This window comes from Colletotrichum phormii (assembly GCF_030913505.1).
Source record: "Colletotrichum phormii strain CBS 102054 chromosome Unknown BDP81scaffold_1, whole genome shotgun sequence".
Lineage (NCBI taxonomy): Eukaryota > Fungi > Ascomycota > Sordariomycetes > Glomerellales > Glomerellaceae > Colletotrichum > Colletotrichum phormii.
The window spans coordinates 402,046-417,578 of NW_026851443.1; the positions used below are offsets into that span (position 1 = coordinate 402,046).

At 52.2% G+C, this 15,533-nt stretch overlaps 6 protein-coding genes across 6 annotated transcripts; all 6 read left to right on the plus strand.

The window, feature by feature from the left end:
- Window positions 1–1,023: 1,023 nt before the first annotated feature.
- On the plus strand, window positions 1,024–3,790 carry BDP81DRAFT_388208 (uncharacterized protein; the record flags this gene model as incomplete). Its single annotated transcript, XM_060587068.1, has 4 exons — window positions 1,024–1,843; window positions 1,902–2,853; window positions 2,905–3,661; window positions 3,731–3,790. 4 exons carry the CDS (start codon window positions 1,024–1,026, stop codon window positions 3,788–3,790), a joined length of 2,589 nt encoding a protein of 862 aa, XP_060451304.1.
- Window positions 3,791–5,462: 1,672 nt separating this feature from the next.
- On the plus strand, window positions 5,463–5,942 carry BDP81DRAFT_412336 (uncharacterized protein). Its single transcript, XM_060589208.1, has one exon. The coding sequence runs from the start codon at window positions 5,478–5,480 to the stop codon at window positions 5,928–5,930; it is 453 nt and encodes a 150-aa protein (XP_060451305.1). The 5' UTR covers window positions 5,463–5,477; the 3' UTR covers window positions 5,931–5,942.
- Window positions 5,943–6,576: 634 nt separating this feature from the next.
- BDP81DRAFT_412337 (Alpha/Beta hydrolase protein) lies at window positions 6,577–7,986 on the plus strand. The gene has a single exon (XM_060589209.1). The coding sequence runs from the start codon at window positions 6,781–6,783 to the stop codon at window positions 7,741–7,743; it is 963 nt and encodes a 320-aa protein (XP_060451306.1). The 5' UTR covers window positions 6,577–6,780; the 3' UTR covers window positions 7,744–7,986.
- Window positions 7,987–9,648: 1,662 nt separating this feature from the next.
- On the plus strand, window positions 9,649–11,243 carry BDP81DRAFT_388211 (uncharacterized protein; the record flags this gene model as incomplete). The annotated part of the gene is made up of 3 exons (XM_060587069.1): window positions 9,649–9,935; window positions 9,987–10,537; window positions 10,714–11,243. 3 exons carry the CDS (start codon window positions 9,649–9,651, stop codon window positions 11,241–11,243), a joined length of 1,368 nt encoding a protein of 455 aa, XP_060451307.1.
- Window positions 11,244–12,016: 773 nt separating this feature from the next.
- On the plus strand, window positions 12,017–13,961 carry BDP81DRAFT_388212 (uncharacterized protein; the record flags this gene model as incomplete). Its single annotated transcript, XM_060587070.1, has 4 exons — window positions 12,017–12,057; window positions 12,114–12,826; window positions 12,917–13,364; window positions 13,448–13,961. The coding sequence occupies 4 exons, from the start codon at window positions 12,017–12,019 to the stop codon at window positions 13,959–13,961; spliced, it is 1,716 nt and encodes a 571-aa protein (XP_060451308.1).
- Window positions 13,962–14,301: 340 nt separating this feature from the next.
- Window positions 14,302–15,518, plus strand: BDP81DRAFT_444039 (uncharacterized protein; the record flags this gene model as incomplete). The annotated part of the gene is made up of 4 exons (XM_060591777.1): window positions 14,302–14,325; window positions 14,436–14,606; window positions 14,788–15,256; window positions 15,319–15,518. The coding sequence occupies 4 exons, from the start codon at window positions 14,302–14,304 to the stop codon at window positions 15,516–15,518; spliced, it is 864 nt and encodes a 287-aa protein (XP_060451309.1).
- Between the last annotated feature and the right edge of the window lie 15 nt (window positions 15,519–15,533).

A 15,533-nucleotide genomic window follows, 5' to 3' on the forward strand; every position in this document is an offset into this window, starting at 1 on the left:
TCACCGTTCTCGTGTCACGTACTCCAGCAGTACTGGGAAGCTGCATTAAGCCTTGGGCAGGAAACACGTCGATGCCCGTCACTATGAAGTGGTGCGATTGCCACGACGACGTCTACTGCACAATCGGGAGCTCCACGTCGAAGCGATTTGCTCCCACGCTTCAGCTCACGGCAGTAGCCTTTCAGAGACTCGAATGCGGCCATATAGGGTAAGTTCTTCCACAAGACCTTGGTACATCCAAGAGCTCTTCTTGTCATAGGGGGCTTCGATGAATGTGACAAGTTCGCATTCATCAAACTTGGAGCCCACTATCCAGAGTCCGGTTTCATCACCAATGTATTCAGAGTAAATACACACAAGATGAGAGACGGATCTGGAAGATGGATCTTCGAATTACCTGGCGAGGTGCTACGGCTACTTGTCAGTCTTCCTATCGGCAGCAGTGATAGTCCCCTGTATTACACCTGGAACCAGTTTGAGCATCGCATCGATGCGACCACAAAGCAGACCATTGCCGCGCGACTCGATAAGCTTCAGTTCCAAGGGCAGAAACCTTGAACACTGTCCCCTGCATCCAGTACCTTGACGAGGCTGGCCCTGTAGCCGTCGAAGAATGGTATCTCCTTTGAAGGAAGCGCTTGGGTAACTGGTTTGCTTGCGCTCATGTTGGAATCTCATTTCCAGCTTGAGGCTGAAATGATGGGCGTGTTGTACTTGGAGCTTGTAGAAAAAAAATGCAAACAGTCGGCGATCATGAAGAGGGAAGGTTCGATTCAATTTCCATAAGGTAAGGAAGGAGGATCAGTTCAAGTTCAAAGTTGATGCCACTGTAGGCCCTGTAGGCCCTATCGTCCCTGTATTCCCTACCGTCCCTTCCAACTCTGTCATACTTGTCACCTCTACAGGAAAATTTTACATCCAGCACTTTTCAAGGTACCGTCTTCTCATGCCCGAATTTGAACCCGTCTCACAAGAAATAGCAGCAGCAGCCACACGAAAAGCCACACCAGCGAGTCCGAAAACATGGCTGGCATACCGAGCCTGCCCCTCAATGTGTTCGGGGCCCAACATAAGCAGGTGTTAGCCGACGGCACCGACTACCTGGCTGACGTCAAGGTTCGCCTCAAGGTGGTCCGGGGTGGATTCGACGATACCGCAACCGATTTGGGATTCGCCAGAGATGAGCCCATCACCTTCAATGGTCTCGACGACCTCACCCGCGTCGAGACAGTGGCGGCGTTCAACGAGCAAGCGGCAGCGTACGAGCAAAATAAAAGGCGAGTCGGGAAGCTGGGAGAAGCGACCAGGTCGATGTGGAAGGAGTTGCCCCTCAAGGGCGACGACGATGACCTACTCGGGGGCGCGATACCCATGGAGATCATTATCGAGATATCGGCGTTTGCGTATCCCTACATCAAAGAGTTGGACAAGGCGAAGGACCTTTCCGATGAGGATCGCGATCAGATACGAAGCGTCAATCTCCGGAGCACGCAATCTCTTTTCGAACGACTCGAGGGCAACGCCATGGCAGCGATGCATGGCAAGAGAAAGAGGCGGCCGGAGACATCTGAGAGCTATCAAAGCCAAGGCGAAAACGGTCCAGTGTTGACGGAGCAGCTCAGGTCACTTGTCGATCGGCTTACTCTCGCGTCAGACGACGCGCAGGACGCCGAGGCTAGGCACGTGGCTGAGATGCGTGAAAAGAACTCCGAGGTGATCAAGGTGAAAGGGAAGCTCACCCATCTGGAAGTCGAGAACTCGACTCTTTCCTTCGAGCTATGCGAGGCCCAGGAAAAGGCCACCGCAACACTGAAGCTCGGCTCCGCAAGGCAGAGAGAGCTCAGTCAAGAGCCTTCAGTCGGCCCTGCAGAGTTTCTCGGAGAATACACAAGGCGAGCCAGAGATAGACCAAGACGACAGTAAGATGGACCAGGGCCAATCGCAAGAGGATATGTGCAACGAGTTCAAGAAATGCGTCACTGGTCTGAAGACGCAGATAGCTTCCCTCAAGGAACACAAGGCAGTACTCGAGCTGCGAGCAGATACTGCTGAGGCGAACCTCAGAAAAGAAAAGCCAAAGTGTGAGCGGAACGAACGCGCTACTGAGGGACTCAAGAGCAACATCAAGCATCTTCAAGACAGCCTCGGTACAGAACAACAGAGGGTTATGGATCTCTTAGATGACAATAAGAAGGTCAAGATGAAGCTGAGGGAACTTGGAGAGGACTATGCTCACGAGAGTACACTGGAAACGACCAATGGCGGCAAGTATCTAGATCTCAAGTCATTTCACGACATTCTCAAGAGTGAATACGCAAAGCTCGAGGCGGATCACAAAGGCCTCGTCTCGAGTCACCGGGAGGCCAACTCTGCTCATGGGAATGCCATCAGGGATATGCAGCTGAGGTTGAGCAAGGCCGAATCTACCGTCAAAGACTTGGATTTGAAGTTGAAGGAGGCCCATTCCAACCATGGCAAGGTCAAGTCCGCTCACAAGAATGCCGTCAAGGGCACGGAGAAGAGGCTGTCCGATGATGCGACCTCTCACGAAGAGGCAATCAAGGAGATTGAGACTAGGATGACCGATGCCGTGTCCTCCAGTCATACAGAGGCCACTACGTCTCTGAAGAATTCCCATGGTGTTGAGCTGGTGAATGTGGCGCAACAGCACGAGGAAAAAGTCAGAGAATACGATGTGTGGTTTCACACCGCATCCGAGAAACTGGAGCGCATGCGATCGGACCTGGAAGCGGAAAGGGCACAGCACAATATCACGGTAGCCAATCTCCAGACCGCGAGAGCAGAGCTCGTCACAAAGACGACCCAGTATGATGCCAAGGTCGGGGAGCTCAGGTAAGAGGGTGTTCGCCTCGGCATTTCAAGGGCCTCGAATACTGAACTCAGAGGAAATGTCGAGTCGCTTCAGTCAGAGGTTGTAATGGGCAAAAGCGATCTCGAAGAACGTCTCCAGACGTTTGAGACCCGGTGCACAAGCTTCTTCTTTGGCTCGGTCATTCAGGGCATCATGTCTGCCATCGTCGAAGGCGATGTTGCAGCTAATCATGCGGAGACTCATCTCTGGGTGGTCAATGGCACTTGGGCCTCGAACAAACCAGACTACAACTTTGATGACCTGGGTGCCAACGAGCTCCTGCGGCGTCTCATCATCTCCGTTCATCAAGAAGTATGGCTTGAGAATGAGTGCATCGCCCTGATGCGGGGACTGACAATGCGCCTCGCGCAAGCGCCTTATGTCAACGTCCGTCTCGTCAGCTGGGTCATCGATGCCTCTCGCGTCCGAGTCGCCGAACTTCCCATGACGGGTGCCATTCCTGTGGAAGCAGCGATATGGGCAGTCTCGGAAGTCTTCCACACTCGTTGGGGAGTCGGTCAGGTTCAGAGTCACCGGTACCTGGACGAGGCGCGTCAGATCGCGGCCGTGGATGACGTAGATCCCACTTATCCGGAGTACCTGACGTTGACAATCCCAGCGGAAGATGGCGATTACAGCGGCGAATGCGAGATTGTCAGGAGGCAAGGATGGCCCCTGTGCGTCATGTTTAACACGGCCAAAAAGGTCTGCTGGTTCGTCAACCCAGACTGCTGCAAGCTTACTCTGCTACAGTGGTCATTCCGTGGTCCATCAAGGACGATTACCATGGTGGCGATGGAGGGTAGAGCAATTTTGTTCCGAGCTCGGGCCTGGCTGAATGTTCTGATTGAATAGTAGTCGTGGATCAATGGCACTGTCAACATGAATACGTTTCTCTACAGTTTGATGCACCCGTGAAGTGAATGTACATCTCCTCAGCCATTCTAACTAAACAGACATTCCATAATGTCATCACTCATCACACATGCACGGTAGTCACGATTTCTGAATACGGAACACGTGGGATTTGTATTGTGAGGCTTCTAATCGTAACCGTACTCCGTCGGGTCCCTCCTCTCAAAAGGGCTAGCCGAATACTCAAGTAAGGGGGTCCGCAATGACCTTGGCTGTGTACGTCTGGTTCAAAGGGAGTCTAGATTCCTTCTCCAACCTAGGCATCCATAGACTTTCCTCGTTGGATACCTAGATCAAGTCTACTGACTACAGGCAACACTATTCGTGGTGCGAATGGGACTTGAGACAACCCCTCAAACCCGTTAGGCTACCTTGTAAGCCTGGGAGAGTACAAGGGAATGTGGGATCGTTGTAATGCCGCCACCAAAAGTATTTGGCAATGATCGGGTGTCGTCGAATTTGTCTGTAAGTTCCGGTTCAGACCGCGCCGTTGAAGCCCGTGTGGGGCCGGATGCGTGTCCAGTCGGATTCATTCCTGAGAATGCCTCTTTCGGCATAGGTACCTTATGTGGCACCGCTAACTCAACGCTCCAGCGGCAGGTTCTCCACTCCAGCGTAGGCACAATGGGGAAAAACACAATAGTCATCTGGCACTCTCCTTTGCCAGTGAACTCATTCTCTGGCGAAGTTCCGCATGCTAATCGGCTGCTGGCAAAAGTTGGATGCCTCTGTCGCCGTGAACATGGAACACCAAGGCAGCTCAATACGTCCAAGGGTCTTGTCTCTGGCGGAGAAATAATAAGGATACGGCAGCTTCGCAAGGGACGGTTTCGCCCACAAGTCCAAGGGCAGCCTGCGCAAACATACCCGCCTGTTTCGCAGAGGCTCAACGCTTGAGAAATGCGATCGCAGACTTCGCTCCGTCTGTGTTATGGGGTATGTGCCCGCCTTGTTTTTCCGGTTATATAGTTGCAGCCACACGGCGCTCGTGTTGGAGATGTCAATCTCTTCGGATCCTTTCATTATCTTACCTCCCGACTTGTTGCTTCTCGGGCATTCTCCTCGATTCCTATTCGGGCTACCTATGTAAAGCGAGAGGCTCGATGTGGCTCTTTTTGTCACAACACCGTCTTCACTGTTTTCGCGGGTGAATATTCAGTACCATAGTGTAGCTTCACCTTTGAGCCGCCTGAGTGCCTTCGGTCCACTAAACTGCGTTCGACGTCTTCTTTCCTCTTTCTCACTTCACCTCACCCGAAACAACAAACATCCTACTGCCAAAATCGCAACGAAATGTCCTCAATCGAGCCGCCCGGCAAACAAAACAGGGTCCAACTAGGTGCGCCCGGTCCATTCAAAGATGCCCACTGCGCAAATGATACCAACTCCATCCTCCACAGCCATGTCGGAGATACAAAAGATAGCGGCAGGACTCAGTCCAAACCACGACATGGTATTGATTACCAACGACGGGCTACACATCCAGAACAGCGTCGCTAAAGCCCTCGATGTATTTCTGTCGCAATATAAAATCCAGTGCCCTGGCAACGGCAACATGCGCGCCCTCATCACCTGCCAGTGGGTCCAAACGGAGACCGAGAAGAGATCTCACGACGCGTTTGCATCGTCAGAGGACACTGTCAACTCTTCTTCTACTACCGGCAACAGAAAGCATGTGGCAGCCACCCCTATGCTTGTGAACCCATTCAGCTGCTTACCCGAAGCTGCTGTGCCGGCGGTTGAGAAGAACGTGGCGCTTGCACAAGGGAAGCCCCGAAGCCTTGAGCAGGCACAAACTGTTACGAAGCCCGTACTTTTCGGTACTGTTACCCCGATGGAAGGAGGACACAACTCGTCGAGGGCGAGATCGTCTCCCAAGGAACCACCGGAAAAGCAGACACTGGTGGTGGTCACATCGTTGTCGGCAGCCCAAGCCATGCAAACTAACAAGGTCGAGATAGTTGCGTCGACTCATCGCAGATCAACAAAATTCACGACGATGACAACTACACACACGGACGCGGTGGACGCGGTGGCTCCCCTGATAATCGCGGTGCTCGGGGCGGACTCTCTCGTGAACACGGTGGCCGAGGCGGTTGTGGAAATTCATCCCCGACGACCCGTGGTGGTCTTTCCCCAATGAATCGTGGCGGTCTATCTCAAGAGAGCCATATTACTATGCGTGGCCGCGGTGGTCGTGGAGGCTCCCCTCCGGACCGAGGTGGTCGCGGCTACTCTCGACGCAGCAGCCTTAGACATGACAGCGGCGGAGCTGACGGCCTCGACTATTAGATCAACTAGGTCGTGGAGTTCAAGCGCGGCATGAGGTAGTTAGGGGAAGCCCCAGCCACGCAGGAGTCTGGGTTTTCATCACAGTGTTACTATAGAGGGCAGCTCAAAAGATGGCCAAATGGGATTTCGTTTTGACACACAGGGATAGACAAAGATCCATGGAGCCGCTAAAGCTTGTAAATTTGATCCAGCAGATGGAACTTTGAAAAGTTTTGGTTGAAATGATGGGTATCAAGAGCTACTCGATCAGGAGAGATGCTCATCGGGCCACAGAGGACTATTGATGAGTAATCTGTGAGACCCAACTTGTGTGAGTCACTCGGAGATGTCCCCACTCCCTCTCTCTTGTTTAATAATGCCTTCGCGCCCGATATAACGACCAAAAGCTACTACTTGTTGCTCGGGGCTGCTGTTTCTCATGTCTGTCATGGAGCCCAAGGCACGGGAGCTAGCGCATTCGGGATGTTGTGCTGACCCGACCACAAGCCCGCCCGGACCGGACGGTTCTTCAGCGCATTTCAATTAGAAGAGAAATTCATGGGTGCTGACTTGGTCATCTTCTTTTGGAAAAGTACTTATAGGAAGGAAGTCCACTGCATGGCGATATCGGGATATCAACCCAAGGAGCTTGTACTTGATTCTCATCAAATCCACCCAAGATTCTCTCAGTTGCTCCATTGCCTCGTTACGCCAACGCAAAGATGGCTCTTACTCCCGAAAACGATATTTCAGCCGATTTACCGTTCGAGAAACGCATACTTCATGTTCTCGGAAGCGACATGGCCTACGTAGACACCGGCTCCTCGCCCGGGTCGGCGACCATCTTCCTTCACGGCAATCCAACATCGTCCTATCTTTGGCGCAACATCATTCCGCACGTCTATGGGAAAAACCGCTACATCGCACCGGATCTAATCGGTTTCGGAGACTCCGGCAAGGTCCCCGGGCTCGAGTACCGCGTCGCCGACCACCAGAAATGCCTCGACGCCTTCCTGGATGCGGTGTTGCCAACAGAGAAGACCACACTCGTCCTACATGATTGGGGTTCCGCTATCGGCTTCGACTGGGCCCGGCGTCACGAGAATCGTGTTGCTGGACTGACCCTGATGGAGTTCATGCACCCTTCCTCCAGCTGGGAAACGGCGCCCAAAGCCATGGCCGACAACTTCAAGCCATTCCGAGAACCCAAGATTGGACGCGAATTGATTATCGACCAAAACGTTTTCATTGAGAGGATCCTGCCGGGGAGTTTCGTTCGTCCGCTTTCTGAACAAGAGATGACGGAGTACCGTCGTCCGTTCCTTGACCCAGCTTCCCGCGAGCCACTTTGGCGGTTTCCTAACGAGATTCCCATCGGAGGGCAGCCTGATGACGTAGCAGAGATGGCGGAGAAGTACATGGCTTGGCTTTTTCAGGCAGAGCTGCCCAAATTATTTTTCTGGGTCACTCCTGGCGGCACGATTGGTGAAGAAAAGGCAGTGGAGTTGATGAAGAAGTTGCGAAACACTCGGAGCGTCTACCTGGGCCCTGGAGTTCACTTTGTGCAAGAGGATCATCCTCGTGCCATCAGCCGTGAGATATCTCACTGGCTCCCATTGTTCTCAAGAGAGTGGCTAGCAGCGGTATACATGTTTAGGAGTTGGTTGAATGAGGATTGGTTTTGAAAAGATGTGCTATCTAGGAGCTCTGACAACGGCGTCTTGTTTCTTTCACGGTGAACGGAACGCAGACTTTTTTAATACGAATTTATCGATGAGACTATCTTCATTTCTATCATTCTTGGTAGACGATCCTGTCGGTTCTCCTAAACTGAAACCCTAGTATGCCTCGAGGTCACACAACGAAATCACCGAGGCCTCGAGAGCAATCCTCAAGATTGTCCAAGGAACCGTAGTCGCAAAGCAACCAAACACTGTTCCGCCTGTCTTTTCCATCTTGAAAGCGAGAAAGGGAACATCATGGCCAAACGTCACCCTGACTGTGCCATGTGTATTGTCTATCGAGACGCGACACTCAGACCAGATGTTGACTGGCTTATGCTTCACGGGACTGTGGCATAAGTTTTGGAACCAGGCGCGGACCATGTAAAGTTGAATGGATTCCACATCCTTTTGGAAGAGCATCGGAAACATTGGTACCTGAAGTCCCAAAGCAGATTGAATCTCTTGGGCCTTGTTCTCAATATCAGTGCATCTCGTGAGACTGATTTGCATGAGACCTTGAGCGCGAGTAGTCACCGGCTGGCCGCCCTGCTTGAATGTGCGGCAATGTCGACGATAGATACCCAACAAGAGCCATATGGCTCCTGTGGGAATGACGTTGTCGGACACACCAAAACATTCCTCTAAGACCGCCTGCATCGGACCAGGCACAAGGTCGAGTTAGGGATATCTCCGAGTAACTTAGGCAAGTTGGGTCCTACTAATTACTAATTATCAATCTTTTATAGCCGGATAGACATCTCTCCTGATCAAGCATCTCTTGATTCCTACTATGTCTTGTTAGTTGCTTGGCAAGTCTATCTTACAAGCCAGTTTTACAGCGGTGGCCGTCCAAAAGGGATGGTCTGAATGCAACGGCGATGGTCTGACGGAGTATAATCGCCAAGAAGCAGGGGACTGGGCATGGAAGATCATGAACAACTTCAAAGAGGGTGAAATTGACGATATGCTGGGCTCCAAGATCATGGGAAGATTGGTGCCGGCGGAATAGACGTCACAAGGAACTGTAGGCTCGTCTCAATCGAGTCCTAAGGGAGGAAACGCAGTCTCGAATCAATCGAGCTATCGTAAGGGGGCTCGCTGTCAAGCGACTCGGGAGGCTGTAAAAATCCCGTAGACTGAATACAATACAGCTGAACAATGTCAACGTGCCATGCCGAAGTGACTGTGATACATGGGAGCGCAATTGACCACGACTGACACACCCGGTCGTGAGCCGACCTGTCCCTACGTGATATTCTATTGTTGTGACTTTGAGAGTAGAGAAGCAGCGATAGCTCAACCCGTCTGTCAACGTCCAGTCCATAATAGACAGGAGCGAGACGGTCTCGGTATTGAGGGGGTGTCTCTAGAGGTGTGCTGGCCAAGGCGCATTATGGCTAGGTAGTGTAGTCCAATTACGAACAGATACATGCGAGCTTCGACATGGTCGCGCTCGGGGATGCATGCAGATACTTATGGGTCTCGGTGAGTATGTAACCGAGGTCACGTGATGGGCGGTGAGGCCACAGATGGTTGAAGCCATCACGACATGGACATGGGTAAAAGGGGGTTCAGCTTAACTAAAAAAAGACGGCTTTTTTCTTTTTATCCACTCTAAGTTATTAGGTCGAATGGATTCTAGTCTACTGTAGTAAAAGCGTACATTAGTATTCAGGGTACATGTACTATGCTGTGCGGCGTTCTAAGGTTATAGTAGGGTCCAGTCGGATGCTTTCTATCACTGCCCCGCCTGTCTGATTTGGATCCAAGTAATCTACCACCGACGCATCCTCCAAGTGAACTTGGCAACCTCCGGTCGCTGTCGAGAGCAAACGACCAAGCCATCCTCAACACCTCACTCCCAAGATGCCACCCAAAAAGGGAACAGCAAAGCCACCCACTGCGGCAGAGATAGCAGCAGCAGAAGCAACAGCAGCGGTAGTTCCCTGTATCGCCGGAAAGAAGGGCGACACTTGGAACAAGTTTGAGGATCGCATCGAAGCGATCACAAAGCAGACCATTGCTGCGGGACTCGACAACGCGGTCCCTCCGCTCACCAAGGAGGAGCTTGACGCCATTCTACCCGAGACTCTCCCAGACTCTGCATTCACCAGTGACTGGACCAGAGATGAGGAGGCAGCCTTGCAGCAAGCGTGACTGAGCGATCCTCGCTACAATGACGCGATGAGAGGAGGCGATAGCAGTATGCCGAAGAACTTCAAGGTTCTCGTGCGACTCTTCAACGCGTCGCCGTTTGAAATCATATCGCCAAAGTACCGCCTTGAGTGGGAAACGAATGCAAAAGACGCAGTCGGACCTCACTGGTCGGTCAAATTCACTTCGAGAATCGCCACCATCGCGATCCATCCCCTCTGGCAGAGGGACGTCAAGCTCCTCACTTTGGCCCTCCAATACGCCGTCATTCTGCGCACTCAGGACACTCTCCCCTGGCTGTTCAGTAGACCTGACGACACCCTATTCTTCAAAACCTTTGAAAAAGTCATTGGAGAGATGAGAGACACGCCAATTGCGGAGGTCCACGAAGAAGTCAGAAGTCGGCTCAAAAGGGATCGTCAAGTGATCCCAATCTTTTCCGAGTTCCTCCTCAGTCTCGAGACTATACAAGAGTCTAGCCCGAACACGACCATCCAAGATCGGTCAAAGAGGGTGTATCCCGTGGGAGTTGTCGACGCCAAGGCCGTCATCGATGCCCTTGATGCGACAGACGATTTGGGGTTACGCGGCCTTCCTTCCAGTCGAACATACGGCCAGCAAGATTCTGGATCATCGCATCCGCTCTGACATTGACCCTCCGTCGGCCAAGGAATTGCCAGAGTATATGAAGCGAGCATGGCTGGGATATCGGAGGATCGAGGCGCAGTTCATGAAGGCTGAGCAGGCAGGCAGGCGGGTCTCAATCTCGTCCTGCAGTTGAAGTCTACACTTCAGCCGAATTCCGACCCGAAGTCGAAGCGCAGCCCGCACTTGAAGTCACAGAAAACGAGCAGATCAATCAAGATCAAGAGAACGCAGGACTCGAGGCAAAGGTTCAACAGCTCGAAGAAGAAAACCGACAACTTCGGCGACAACAGAAGAAGAATGAGCACAAACTTCGGAAATATAAACGGCAGAAAAAACGCCAGCTGAAGGAGAATGGACGCTTGAAAGACAAACTACAGCTTCAGAAACAACACAGTCAGCCTCAGATCATCAAGCAAGAGGCTGCGCTTCCGGAAGCTGAGTCTACCACGGCAGTGGATGAGAGTGTCAAGAACCTCTTCAAGGATGCCATCAAGGATGTGGACGAGGCCAACGAGAGAAGACATCAAGAGATCATGAAGTCAATCTCTGAACTACGGCAAACTCATGCCGAGCCGTCACGGAAGAGAGCGCGTTCCAATTCTCAGGGCGCCTTCCACACATCCGATCACGACGCTCCACGTCATGATCTCCACCAGTGAGAATGGTCGTGCAAAACCTCTCCGCCTTCGACGTCCTGCACGAAGATGGAAGCATGCTGTCGGTGAACCACGGTTCCATATCGCGCATCACTACAGAATGTCAAAATGGCCGATGGTGTTGGCAAATCCTGCGTTGTCCTCCGGCCCCAGGATAGAGTTTTCTTGTAGACGAGATAGTAATATGATGACACTGTGCATTACAAACTGAATCCCTGTGACGTGTCGGTATCTTCTTCATTCTTGAAGGGCCTGGTCGCTATGTTGCTTTGAGGTCTCAGTCCATGCTGATCAAGGTGCCACTTTCCGAGGTACTGTAGGTACCTGCGTTAGGGCAGCCCCATTTCCCTAAAGAGGCAATTTCGCAAGGCCGGAGTGCATCCGACTGGACGATCCAATTCTCCCCGCACGGACTCTAAAGGCGCTGCTGCCCAAACCTTGGGGTCAAGTTTAACGACAGGTGATGAGATTCTCGTCCTAAAGGGGGCCTCTTCGCCCTAGAAAATATTCCGTACCGATTGCTAGAGGCGCGAGACTCCTGACTCCAATTACAGTATCCTCTTTAGGCTGCCTAATTAGGACTGAGGGCGGTGTGTAAAAAAATGACTTGGGATTGTAGCCAAGTTGACTTTCTCCAGTCCATGCTCCACCATCACCTTCTCGGGCACAATTCACCTACCTCCTCACTCCATGACCAATTGCTCCCTACCTTACCTTTGTTCACATCACAGCCAATTTCATACTGTTCCAATTATCGACCACCATCGAACATCAACATGCCGCGCGCAAGGGAAGGTGGCACGAAGGTGGCACGAAGGTGCCAAACGCACGCAAGGGTTCCCGAAAAGAAACGCCCGCCAATGTGTCCTCCAGCGAGGGCAGCAGCAGCTCAGGAGAAGAGGAGAGCAACCAGCCTCCTAGAAAACATCTCCAAACAGCCAAGAGGGCCAACAAGCGCAAGGCATCTGCCGGTACGAGGCCGACAAGAAAACACAAAGACTGGACGCCTGACAGTGACGAGTACGATGGACGCTACGAGTCTGATGGAAGCGAAGAGTCTGATGGAAGCGAAGAGTCTGATGGAGGCAAGGAGCCCCCGCCGCGTGAGAAGGCTCGTACGAATGCCAAGGCAAACACAACCGCAACCAGACCAACCGGAAAGAGCAAGGGTCCGGGCAGGGGCAAAGGCAAAGCGAAGGCCTCCGAGGCCAAAGAGTCCTTGTTCATGACCACAGACCTGCAATGGATAGATGACGAGAAGAGTTTTCATGAAGAGGTCCACAGCAGAACACCCAAAGAAGTCTTCGAGGAGCTCGACAGGGACGTTTTGCCCGTCACAATAGAAGAGATTAATCAAATTCTTCCAGAAGAGCCCGAATATGACGAGGACTGGGCCGCCGAAGATGAAGTGAAGCTTACACAGGATTGGGAAAAGGGCAGCAGTCAGCAACTTCTACTCGACCAAGACCCTTCAGCTTTCCCGGCATTAGTAAGGGTTGCATTCGGATTTTTTCGCAGGTCACCGATGGAATTCATTTCATCTATCCACCACCTCGAATGGGATCAGAACCGAGGCGGTGACGCTGGTAAGAGACACCGATGGACTGCCGTCTTTTGCAAAAGAATGGCCGAATTGACAACCCATCCACTCTTCGACAAGAATTACAAGCTGCTAGTCCTGGCGTTGCAGTACTCAAGCATGATGCTGAGAAACGACCGCAGGACTTGGCAGATCTCGCTCCCCAACAAAGATCCATTCTTTGTGGTACTCGGGCAGGTCGTCAAAGAGTACAAGGGCATAGACAGAGACCCGGCAAAGATACACAAGGCGGTCCGGAAACGACTCAAGGATAGCGGCCACGCAATCCCACTGTTCTCCGAGTTTATGTTAAGGATTGAGTTGCTCCGGGGCCATACGTCAGCCAAACGCATCATCTCCAACAATGTTCAGCCCGTGGTGTACATGGTGAGCAACGACGAGGCCAACCTCCTCGTGAGGGCTGTGAACCTGGTATCTACAACAGGGATGCCAGTGTTTCGTAACGCTCCCATGTACAAGTCATACACAATCGCCCGCGACTCACGCGACCACAAGAATCCTCCGAAAAAGGCGGATCTGTCACTGTACTTGAGACGGTCGCTCATTGCAGTTCGGCGACACAGAGAGAAAAGAGCAAGAGAAGGGCGCAGCGACTGGGCACAGACAGTGACCAGGAAAATGGAGAGTCGGATTCGGATGTCGCGGTCGATATCTTGCGAGAGAGACTCAAGGCAGCCGAGGCAAAGAGCGCTCGTGATGACGTAAGAATCGCAGAACTCGAAGCTGCCGAGGCGAAAAGCGCTCGTGATGACGCAAGGATAGCAGAACTCGAGGCAGGGCTGCGGGACCTGAAGGTCACGCGAGCTACGGAAAGTCACATCAGCCCCCCGCCTGTAGTTGATCATGGCATCGGCAGCGATATTCGGGGTAATGCTACGGCGACGTTGGCAGCAACTTCTCGAGCCACCTCGGATATGATCCCCGTCCCAGGCATGGAGGAAACCTCGGAAGACTCCGACAGTTCTTCGCAAAGCTCCTCTGATGACTCCGACGACGTCCCACAACGCCCAGCGAACCACGTCAAGAGCGATATCAATGAGGAGGATTCTGTCGGCAACATCAAAACCGAGGATGAAAGCCGCTACACACATCTTGAGGGGGAGGACATCTATTCACCGTGATCTATGCATGATCTATGAGGAATAGGCGCATGTTTGAAATATGCTGGAAATTGCGTGCAGCATTTCTTTACCTGTTGGGAAGAGTGTCATTCTGGCTTCGGCAATTGGAAGCATCCTTTCGTCTCTGGTAGCGGAGCAAAATTCTGGGAATGGTTGGCTTAACCCTCCACGGACAGCAAGCAGCTGTTCGATTGTCGACGGGCGCATTGGCGAGTTAGGCATGATAAAGCGGACAGGCGTGCAGCCTTCCGATTGATTCTAACCATGTCCTCTCAATTCAATAGAGTTGGGGTTCAATGGAGTACGATTGCGATTAGAAGCCTCACAATGCAAATCCAAAATGTCCAGCTGTCAAATCTACCGTGTATGTGCGATGAGTGATGATAGTTGCTTTTTTTTTTTAGACTGCCATTGAATCCAACAAAAACGACTGATACCTTATCAAAGCACCCAAGGTAAATACACGCACCTAAGAAATGCTTCTTCACGCTCGAACCAGTGGGATTTTCCGGCGTGGGTTTGTCCAAGGCACCACAGGGCGTCCCATCTCACCAGATCTCCTACCTTACCACCTTCTATGCCCTCGACCTCTCACCTCCAACTCACAACATCCCTCCCCCTAACCCAAACTTTCGTTGTTTCCCTGTAGGAGGCGAGGAAAAAGTTGCAATTTTTCTCCGAGTTGGACGATTTCTGGCATTCCTTCTCGACCATCGCCCTTCCTGCCTACGCCACGTCTGCGACACGAAAATCCAAATACCCAACACAGCACTTCAACGAACCACCTGACTATCCGTCGCACGAATTCACCTAAAAAAGTTTGCAGATGGAGCAATCCCACCAGCAAGAGCGCCCACAGGCGGCCTCGGAGAACAGGGACAGGGTCATCGCGGATACCGAAGAAGCGGTTCGGAAAAAGTTCGAGAGACTTCACAACCACTGGGGAAACTCGTCATTCCCCTCTTCTCTGGAAGCCAACGATGAGGGGTACTACACGACTGATGACGGCGTCTTCATCTTCCGAATCGAGATGTTCGACGAGCTAGTCCGTCAGATGCTCGCTGGATTCGGTCATACCGATTACGTTGTCTGGGGCTCTCAGCGATTGCCTATCGAAACAAACAATGCGATCAAGGCAAAGGAAGCAGAAATGGCCTTCGTCAACCAGCAGACCAGTCGCGACAGAACCGGAGACAGAGCCGAATACTGCGCTTTCGTTCTTATTAGAGTGGACCCCGCGCTCTACATGAAGTCGGACGCCGCTACTGCAAACGATGGTTTCGAACATGATGAGCGTAAATATAGCGAGCCTTTAATCTTCCGAGAAGCATTGAAAGAGAAAACTAACCGTTGTTAGAGGAGATTGCAGCCCACACGGCGGCGGTAGTACATACCGCCCAGAAACAGCTGGAGCGGGAGCGTGAGGAGTTTCAGAAGAAGATCGAGGAGCATGCTCAGGAAAAGGCGAGACTTGAAAAGCTCGTCGTGAAGCAAGCCCTGTTACTCGTGGATCTAGAGCAAGAGTTCGCGATGCTCAGAGCCTCTTCGCGTATCTAGACACAGCGGCCACTC

Bases quoted from the DNA above. Each gene is read 5' to 3' on its own strand.
- BDP81DRAFT_412336 (XM_060589208.1), top strand. From the start codon at position 5,478: ATGCTTGTGAACCCATTCAGCTGCTTACCCGAAGCTGCTGTGCCGGCG.
- BDP81DRAFT_412337 (XM_060589209.1), top strand. From the start codon at position 6,781: ATGGCTCTTACTCCCGAAAACGATATTTCAGCCGATTTACCGTTCGAG.